This window comes from Mastomys coucha, unplaced genomic scaffold (genome assembly GCF_008632895.1).
Source record: "Mastomys coucha isolate ucsf_1 unplaced genomic scaffold, UCSF_Mcou_1 pScaffold23, whole genome shotgun sequence".
NCBI lineage: Eukaryota > Metazoa > Chordata > Mammalia > Rodentia > Muridae > Mastomys > Mastomys coucha.
Genome location: NW_022196906.1, coordinates 69,983,100 through 69,993,668, shown reverse-complemented (window position 1 = coordinate 69,993,668; position 10,569 = coordinate 69,983,100). Strand labels below are relative to the sequence as shown.

At 47.0% G+C, this 10,569-nt stretch overlaps 1 protein-coding gene across 1 annotated transcript in view; it reads right to left on the bottom strand.

Annotated features, from left to right (window-relative positions):
• Positions 1–10,569, bottom strand: part of Gnb5 (G protein subunit beta 5) — a 34,360-nt gene that overhangs the window by 5,467 nt on the left and 18,324 nt on the right. The window contains exons 3-8 of the mRNA XM_031344687.1: positions 9,588–9,629; positions 8,631–8,707; positions 7,041–7,173; positions 4,998–5,141; positions 4,138–4,229; positions 1,116–1,164 (exon numbers count right to left, since the gene is read on the bottom strand). Coding sequence (XP_031200547.1) covers positions 1,116–1,164; positions 4,138–4,229; positions 4,998–5,141; positions 7,041–7,173; positions 8,631–8,707; positions 9,588–9,629 — 537 coding nt within the window. The remainder of the gene's footprint in view (positions 1–1,115; positions 1,165–4,137; positions 4,230–4,997; positions 5,142–7,040; positions 7,174–8,630; positions 8,708–9,587; positions 9,630–10,569) is intronic.

The window sequence follows — 10,569 nt, the reverse complement described above, 5'->3', positions numbered from 1 at the left end:
CAGAGCTCCCAGGGTCTCAACCACCAACCAAGGACTGCACATGGTGGTTCTGATTGTTCTGGCAGCACCTGTATAGTAGAGCATTGCAAATTCGATCATCAATAGGAGGAGAGGCCCTTGGCCCTGTGAAGGTTCTGTGCCCCAGTGTAGGGGAAAGCCAGGGTCAATAAGTGGGAGAGGGCGGGGTGGCAGGCATGGAGAGGGGGGAGGCAACAGGGGTTTATTCTTGTTTTTGTTTGTTTCTTTGTTTGTTTTTTGGAGGGGAAACTGGGAAAGGAGAAATTTACATGTAAATAAAGAAAATACCTAATAAAAAATAAATAAAATAAAATAAAGAAAAAAATACAGAAATATTCTAAGAATGTGCTTTCCCTTTAATCCCAGGCGTAGGGTACGGGGTGCTTCTGACTTCCTGCAGCAGCTGATCATGATTTGCCTTGTGCTCTAGCAGAAGTGTGATTTTGCCAACTGCAGATAATTTCTGTGATTCTGTGATGTTTGGAATTCTGGGAACTTGTCAGCGGGTATATAAATGCTAGGCAGGTTAGTTATGGTTTGTTGGCAGTCATGCTCAAAGAATAAACAAGAAGAAAGAAATTAGATTCAGATCTCTCTTTCTCCCCCTCTTTCTCTCCTATCCAGTGATAGGGGGTGAAACTGGGGGGAGGGTAAAGGTTGGCAAAGACCTACTACGGTAAGGGACTGGAGAAATGGCTCAGCTATCAAGATCACTGGCTGTTAGTTCAAAGGAATCAGGGTCAAGTACTAACACCTAGCATCTGTAATTCCAGTCTCAGGACAACCCAGTGCCCTCTTCTGCTCTCCAAGGGCACCAAGCATGCGTGTGGTACAAAGACAAAACATCCATACACATTCAGGCAAAGACATATATTCAGGCAAAGCATCCATATACATCAAGATGCATAAATACAATTTGAAAAACAAAAAACAAAAACAAAACTAAGGCCTGGTGTTTTCCTGTGGCATTTTCTGTTCCCTTCTGTTGCTTTGCTTTAAATAAAATTCCCTTGCTACTTTTGCAAAATGTAAAGTAAAACCAAGCTATCACCTCTCCCCTCTGCCTTGAAAGAGCTGTCAATAACCGAGAAACATACCGTGGCGTCATCTGACCCAGACGCGAAGGCATCTCCGCTGGGGTAGTACCTACAGAGAGTTGGTAGAAAGCCCGTTATGAGGAGTGGTCATTCCCATGACCCCGCCCATGACCCCCAGGAAGGCATCCTGCATCACAGAGCCAAAAGCTCCACTTCTGGGACACAGGACCTTTGCACAGGCTTGAGGGGGAGCCTCATGTGGTGGGACCACCAGCCACTCATGTTCCCCAGGTAAACCCAGGATAGGGGCCCTGCCTGGCAGAAAGGCCTGCGGAGGGCCCAGTGAGGTCAGCACATGCATTCACACCAGGTTCTGAGCAGAGCAGGAGCCCTGTAATACACCTCATTCCCAAAGTGTGGCTCAGAGCACAGGGGCAACAGAGGCAGACGGACAGAGCCACATCAACTGTTGGCATTGTCAAGATGTGCAGGACTTTGGGCAGGGACATCATCTTTTCCAGCCTGGTTTCCTCATCTGGACAGCAAGGATAATAAAGGCTGTCTACATAGTGATGAGCAAGGTAGTAAGTACCGAACCCAGCTGCTAACTAAAAAGTCTCAATGAACAGCGACTATTCCTGAGGTCATCTTCTCCGTGCTCCGAGGGACGTATGGATACTAGATTATAAACCGCAGGCAGGAGCAGAGTGGGGACATTTGTTCATTTATTTACTTATTTATTTATAGGTGGGGTCTTATGTAGCTCAGGCTCGCCTTGAACTCTGTGAATGACCTTGAACTTCAGAACCTCCTGCCTCCACATCATCTGAGAATCCAGGAGTGAGCTACCACCTGGTTTTATGGCCTACTAGAGAGAGAACTCAGGGTTCCATATACATTAGTTTAGCACTCTGCCAACTGCGCTATGTCCCTGGATAAGCGTCTTTAATCCCTTCACATCACCCACACTCTGAGGTGTCTTCCCCTTTCAATGCATCTCCTGTCTGGTTACAAATGTCCTCCAGCCTGCAGCTTGTACTGGGGAGATGACAGTCAAAAAAAAAAAATTGCTAATAGGGAAGGTTGGTTTTGTTGTTGTTGTTTTTGTTGTTGTTGTTTTTGAGACAGGGCTTCTCTGAGTAGCCCTGGCTGTCCTGGAACTCACTCTGTAGACTAGGTTGGCCTCGAACTCAGAAATCTGCCTGCCTCTGCCTCCCAAGTGCTGGGATTAAAGGCGTGCGCCACCACCGCCCAGCATTGTTGTTTTTAATGCGTACATTTGTGTAGTTAGAAGGTGGAGGGCAGCTTCAGGTGTCGATCTCGGGAAAATGTCCACCTCCTTTGAGTCAGGTCTTCCACTGACCTGGAGTTCACCAAGAGACTAGGTCAGACTCAGGGGTCCTTTTATCTCTGCCACCTCCTGGCTGGAGTTACAGCTACCTGCTACTATGCATTTGTATGTGGATGCCAGAGATTGAAGTTGGCTCTTCAAATGGTTTACCAAATGAGCTATGGCCGTAGGCCCAGTAAGCTTGATTTTTGTGTGACTACCTTACAAAGCTTCTGACGGAGGGGATGAGAACAGAAAAGTAGGAGGGAAAATGTCCACAGTGTTTATCTGTCTGCCCCACACCATGCTCTGAACACATGAGTATTCTGTGCGTATTTTTTTAAAACTATGTGTGTCAAGTGTGTGTGTGTGTGTGTGTGTGTGTGTATGTGTCCTGTGTGTATATGTATATGTATGTACGTGTGTGTATATGTCCTGTGTGTGTGCGTGTGTGTGTATGTATCCTGTGTGTATGTGTGTATGTGTCCTGTGTGTGTATGTGTCCTGTGTGTGTGTGTGTGTGTCCTGTGTGTGTGTGTGTGTCCTGTGTGTGTGTGTGTGTGTCCTGTGTGTGTGTGTGTTCACATGAATGCAGGTGTCCCGAGGAGGCTGGAAGAGAGTACTGGATTTCCTGAGCTGGAATTCGAGGCAGCTGTGAGTCATCTGGTGTGGGAGTTGGGAACTGAACTCAGAGGAGCACGGCTAGTATTTTCTCATCAGGCACCATGGCAATTTTTAGGGCTCCGAGCAGAAAGATGTTTTATATTTAGCCATGCGTGGCACCTTCTGAACAAGTGAAGTCCCAACCCTACCCTTTTTTGGAACCCAACTTTTGGAGAGCTTGCTACCAACAGAGCATCTGCCTGGCTGGCTATGGTTTTCTCCACTGGAGTAGCCCCATGCCGTGCAATGCCCACCTACTTCCTCCGTGTAAACAAATGGGCCGCTGCCTACTGTGATGAGATTTGGGCTTCTTGAGTTCATGCTTTTACAGTGTGGCCTGTCTCACCTTAGTGCCCTTCCTTAGCAATATGCAAGGCTGGCTCTTCATCCTCCAGGCCTCAGTTTAAATGTCACCTTAGAAGCTTTTGACCTCATAGAAGCAGCCCAGCTATTCCTACCCCTTTTCCATCCCTCCCCACCCCAATCATATATATGTATATATGTATATGTGTATATATGTATATATATACATGTATATCTTTCTGTATCTGGTTTGTTTCCTGAAAGGCAACAGAAGCTTTATCTACCATGTTCACTGCTGTAATCCTATTTCAGAGGAAATGCATGTATGCGTGTAATTTGCTCAATAAGCATGTGAAGAATGCCTAAGAAACAGTGGCTAACTTTGGAAAGATATGGGTTGTCTCTAAAGCAAGCAGATTAAAGGCTCCTGGGACCTGAAACTTTCCTGTTGAGGAACCCTGTTTCTCAGGTGATCTCTGTTTTGTGTGTTTGTGTGTGTTTATGTGTATGTGTATATATGTATAAGTGTGTGTGTTTATATGTGTATGTATGAGTGTGGATGTGAATATCTGGATGTGTATATGTATATGTGTGTGAGTATGTGTATGTGCATATGTGTATATGTGTATATGTGTATGTATATATGTCTGTGTGTGCATGTGTGTATATGTATATGTGTGTGTGCATGTGTGTATATGTATATGTGTGTGTGTGTGTCCTGATAAGGATGATCTAAGTCTGAGTAAAGCCCTAAGACAGAGGATCCCAAACATTTTACTTACTGACCGGACACTGTTGACATCAGATTCATGCGTTTCAAAGGCTTGCACACACTGGCCAGAGCGCATGTCCCACACCATGGCCTTCTTGTCACAACCCTACAAACAGAAAAGCATGCGGTTATACACTGCAAGGACTGTGTACAGACAGAGACAATAAAATTCAAGTACCTTCAACCTCCTGGTGGATGTTAAAATGAGTGGAGCTTATGTCTGTAAAGAGGCCATATAATCTAAAGAGATAATGGTCCTATGAAGAGAGCAATGTGGCTGAGCAGGGACGATGCAGTTCTGCAAAGGCACGGGGAGAAGACATGCATGGGTGGCCACACACACAGAAGAACATCAGGGTCTCTCCCCATAAGCAATGGGAGGTCAATGGCATGAAATCAGTTAGGGCCTATATGTTGACTCCTATAGTTCCTCTTCTGTTTCCTGAATCCAAGGATGAGAAGGAAAATGATGGCCAAAAGATGTGGGATACAAGTGTCCCCAGCCCTGAGCTCTGTGACATCCCAGCACTGTCTCATCTTAGCATGCATTGCACATGCATAGTGACCCATGGTTATGCTAAGATGCAAACTTTGTTTGAGGGGTCTTAAATACACGGTGACAGACACACCCCAAATTACAGCATTCAACCAGAACATTGCAGATCTCTATAGAGACTTCTGAATGTCAGTGACAGGAGGAAGGGAGCCTGGAGGAGGGAGTGCTGAGACGGCTGTAGGAACTGGGGTCTCGCAGCTATAGGGAGCTGAAGACACTTCCAGCAAAGAGACAGGATCAGACCCAAGAACGAAAGACAACTGCCAACATCCACCTCCCTAGTGGACACAAGACCCCAGAGATTTTCCCTGCATTTACCCCAGACACGAAGGTGTTTCCAGTTTCTGAGGGCGCAAGGTCCAAGCAGAGGACGTCAGCCCCGTGCCCATGGAAGCTCTGTAACAGCTGTCCACTTTCCACATCCCACAGGGCACATGTGCCATCACCACTGGCTGTCAGGATCTGCACGAAGAAAGAGTGTTGGGGAAGGTTAGCTAAAGGCTTCACCTTCCACAGAGCATAGCAGGCTACACACACACACACACACACACACACACACACACACACACACACCACTGAGTGCAAACACAGAAAAGTCTCTCCTACAGCTAGAAGGCCAGAGCGTGCTTTCTAACAGTCCCCAAGTCACGGGTCACACATATCCCCAGAGCTGAAATTCCAGTGGTCTTGCTGCTGTGCCTCCAGGGTCCCATGTCTGTCTTGTCTGTGCATCTTCCTATCTGTGGTGCAGGCACTCAAGTGGTCTTAGCCATCAGCTTCTATGCAAACTGCAGGGCTTTTGTGGGTGTCACCCATCTGGATGGGACCTGGGAGTCTGCTTGTCCCTGAACTCCGTGCTGAGGCTGCTGGGGTTGCTGGGCTGCAGGAAGCCTTTGTTACACACCCACTCTTCCTGCTGCTGCTTTTCTCAGAGCAGGGTACTGTTCGGAGGCCTCCCTGTACATGGCCTCATGCAACCTCTGCTGTCTGCTGCTTCTGTCCAGTCTTTGCTAAGATGTTTGTGTCTGCAGGAGATCATGTGTTGGTCTCTGTTCTCTCAGAACTTTCATAGGCCCGGCAGTGAGAATAAATTCCACGTTAACCTACTGTCACTCCGTCAAATGATCCTGGTACTCCTGTTATCTTATGCAAGCATGAGGACTGAGTTCCAAACCCATGTAAAAATCTAGGCATGGGGGTCCACACTTGTAATCTCAGTGGTGAGGAGATAAAGGCAGGTGGACTCTGGGGACTTGGGGGATGGCCATCCTAACCTAACTGGGGAGCTCTGAGGCACAGTAAGAGACCTGTGTCTTAAAAATTTAGATAGATGGCTTACCTCTGGCCTACACACATACACACACACACACACACACACACACTCTAGCTCCTTGCTTCAGGAAATACTGTTCCCGGGAGGAAAGACAGAGGCAGCTCCATGCCACTCACGTACCAAGGTTAACAGCTTGATCCCACAGCTTGCCGGGCTTCCTGTCTAGCACTATCAGGACCTAAACCAGGCTTCTGCCTGCCTTGCGTATGTGTACGACTGAGTCAACGATGGGGGCAGCTGTAACTTGCTATAGAAACGTGGTCAGAGTGTTGGAGTTGTCCTTGCTATGGTTTATGCTAAGTAGGGCACAGACTTAATGTCCATAACATTTTGTTCTTGCTTTTTTAAGTTAAAGACTACGTGAATGTGTGTGTGTATGTGTGTGTGTGTGTGTATGCTCTCGCGCACCTTTGTGAGCTGAAGTCAAAGGTAGCAGATCTTTCACAGCTGCAGTTATAGGGATGCATTTTTGGGAATGCCTAGCTTGTTAGGAGCCACCTCTCCAGCTCTGTTTTTTATTTTTTTTTATTTTTGAAGAATAGAATGTAAGGGTTGCTGAGATGGCTCAGAGGTTAAGAGCACTGGCTGCTCTTGCAGAGGACTAGGGCTTGGTTTCCTGCACTCAAGGTTGGCTCACAACCATCTATAACTCCACGGGACTCTGACGCCTCCATGGGCACTGCATGCATGTGGGTGCACAGACATACATACAGGCAAACATGAACAGGAAGACACATGCAGTGCCCAGCCCTGAAGCTCAGTAGCCGTGGAGTTTTATACTGCCTGGCTTACACACGGCACTCTGACCCTCACACACCCAGAGCAGAGTGCTCACTACAACAGTCAGTATTTGTCTCAACCCTACATCAGGAGGCCTGATTTTCCTCTTTTTGATTTTATTAGGACAGTGACCAAGGAGGAATGGCAAATGCATCCTCTGGAGCCTGTGCCACACAGATTTCACCTTACCCTGCATTTCCCAGATGTGTTCTGCAAGGGGAGTGCCCCAGGGGCATGGGGGCACTCACCTGCATGTCTGAGTTGGTGAAGCTGCAGGCAGACAGGTAGTTGGTGTGCATAGCAACAGACTTCTTCTTGGCGGCCATGTTCTCATTCTTGTCAAATGTCAGTGGATACACGGAACACTTATTATCCAGACCACTGGGGAGATGACAGAAGAACCAAAGGTTGGCATGGAAGGATACAAACACGTGCATCCTTCTCATTTATACTGACTGCACAAATGCTTTTCTTTAGCAGAATCTTACATTGCAACCTCTCCCCTTTGACTATAATCTATAGTCAAACTGAAACAAACCCACAAAAAATAAATCCGGAAACTCCTTTCCTCAGATTCACAGACAGCACGTCAAGTGTGTGACAGTGAATGCAGAACCAGCTGAATACAAATGTGGCATCTACTTCTAAGTAGATCAAGGTGCATATGTGCATCTCTCTCCCAAATAAGAACATTCCTTATGCATATCTGTGCCTTTATCACCACTGAGAGATTAGCAAGAGTTTCTCATCAGCTAATAAAGTGCCAAGGAGCTAAGAACCTAGTAGCTGGAGAGATGGCTCAGTGGTTCAAAGCTCTGGCTGCTTTTATGGAGGACCTGGGTTTGATCCCAGGACACACATAGCAGCTCACAACCATCTGTCACTCTAGTTGCGGGGCCTCCAAAGCTTTCTTCTGGACTTTGAGGGCATCAGGCATGCATGCAATGCATAGACTATAGAAATAGTCATAATAAAATTAAATAAGCCAAAAAATAGCCAATGCAAAATATCTATAGAGGACTGGGCTTCACTGCTTGGCACCCCATATTGGCACTTCTTCTGACCTGGTAGGCACTAGGCATGCACATGGTGCACACATGTACATTCAGGCAAACATTCATACACATAAAGTAAATAAATCTATTTTTTTTGTTTTGTTTTTTCTTTTTTCGAGACAGGATTTCTCTGTATAGCCCTGGCTATCCTGGAACTCACTCTGTAGACCAGGCTGTCCTTGAACTCAGAAATCCACCTGCCTCTGCCTTCCAAGTGCTGGGATTAAAGGCGCCACCACCGCCCAGCTAAATCTAAATTTTTAATTGAAAAAGTACTGTTATTGTGTGTGTGTGTGTGTGTGTGTGTGTGTGTGTGTGTGTGTGTGAGAGAGAGAGAGAGAGAGAGAGAGACAGAGAGAGAGAGAGAAAGAGAGAGAGAGAGAGAGAGGCACCGCAGCATGCATGCATGTCAAAGGACAACTCTCTAGAGCCAGTTTACTCCTTCCGTTAGGATCCAGGATTGGACTCACATCATCAACTTGCACAGCAAACAAGACCTGAGCCATCTTCAGGGTCTCTGTTGTGTGGCTTTTTATGTGGGTGCTGGGGTCTTAACTCATGTCCTCACGTTCATTTACCATCCTCTGGGCCTCTGGACGTTTTTTATTGTTCAGGACAGCTCTTGGCCAGATATTATTAAGGGCTGCCCATTCTGGACTTAATTGGTTTTCGTGGTTAGAAAGTTCAGCCCTGTATTAGAAATGTTTCAGATGGCTTAGATTCTGGACTATTTGTCTATACAAAACAGTATTCTGTGGCTTATGGGACATTTGGAAAACTTACCCACAAGCAATGGCACATCCTGATGGAGCGTAAGCACACGCCATCACCCAGGTGCAAGGCATGGTGACCGCATGCTCCTGAAACATTAGCACCAATCAGGAATGAATAAGGGTCTTAAAGGAATGAACATGGGTCTTAATGTCTGAGCTTTTACAAAATACAAAAACCAGGGTCCCCATTGGTTTGTCACCGTTTACATGGCAGCAGCAAGGGAGGGAACTGGCTTCGCACCGATGAGGGGACTCAGGCTTCTGGTACCCACCAAATCTCAGGAAGAAACAGCACATTTTGCCTCACTATTTGTTATCACTTGCCAGGGGCCTGACTGTTGGTGACTCTGCCCTGGAAAATGGCCCTCACTTGACCAGGGAATGCTGCCGCTGATAACCATATCTACCAGCGTGCTTAATAAAGTAGACAATGCACTGAGATCCCCTTTCTACAGTGAGAAACAAGCCCATTGCTTCAGACAGATGCTGACACCCATACCTCTCAGACAGCAATTGTCCTGTACGGATGGTGGGCCCAGGCCTGTAACCACATCTGCATTTAGAGTTTTGCTCTTTATCTCATGGAAATAGTCTAACCTTAGACCTAATGTGAGTTTGTGCATGCCAAGAGTTCTCTTGCCTTGGACTCAGACAGCCCCGCACCACAGCTTTGCTTGTCAGATCCCCCTGCAGTATCCCGCCTCACCTGCCACGTGCTCATTTCTAAAGGGTTATGGGCTCCAGCCAGACATAGAGAAAGGAGAAAAGACAGAATTTTGGTTCTTTTCACCTTCACTCAGAAGATAAACGCAGAACACAGCACATGTGGGGGTCTAACAGGTTTATCTTGCTGTGCCCTATGTGATGGGGGATTGTGGGGTGGGGCAGGGAGCATTGGCAGAGTTGCTCTAGAGGGGATCGGGCTGGGAACCCGAGGCCCAGGGTGTACCTGGGAGGGGTACCTCACCTTGTTAGTAGTAAAGGAGTCCCAGACGATCACCTTCCCATCCTGGAAAGAGAAAAAAACCAACAGCTCAGGAGTTGGCATCTGGCAGCGTGTTCTTACCAGTAATGGCCCACAAGTCCATAGAGCACCCTGTCCTGATGGGCAGTGAGGGGAGGCGGCTGAAATCCAGAAGGATCAAGACCCTCCCACCTGCCTGTGAATAAAGGGAAGTGAGGGAGTTGGGGTTAGGTTTTCCAGTGAGCTTTATAAAGGCTCAGCTCTCCAGTTTCCTTTTTTGTTTGTTTGTTTGTTTAGATCAAATGAGAGAAAGCAAGACTCAGATACATACTATTTTTCCATTGGATAGGTAGCCTGGGTTGGCTTAAACCTCAATATGTAGCCAAGGATGACCTTGAACATTGGATCTTCCTGTTTCCATCTCCTGAGTGCTGGGATAACAGGCATGTACCACCATGCCTGGCTCAGACTCAATATTAATCCCTTGAGCCATTTGGAAGTAAAGGTGGCAAATGCAGCAGGAAGAGTGGGCTGGACAATACCTCTTAAGGGAGAAGCAAGGCCTGATGTTAAAGTGGCAGAATCTCTTTCTACCACATCTGGTGGGACAAACCTGGATAATGCTAAGAGTGACTGAGGTCAAAGAGCACAGTTTGGGGCCCTTTAAGATCCCAGGCTCACATGGCTTTAGATCTCATTTCTGCCTACATGGCCAAACATGTATTGGTTAGGAAAGCCAACCATTTATATTACAACTGGGGCTCTGCGTCTGCACTAGAGGGTCCTCTGCACCTGGAACCCACACTCCCTAGACATGAACACTGATTCAATGTAGTTGTTTCCACTGCCTCGCTGACTGCCATTTCCCATCACCTACCCATTGTGCACTCTGAAGTCTCATTAAACTGTGATCTTCCACAAGCTGATATACTTGCCAGGTGCCCACATACCAGGAGAGAATTTACCTCCACCCCCATACCCGATT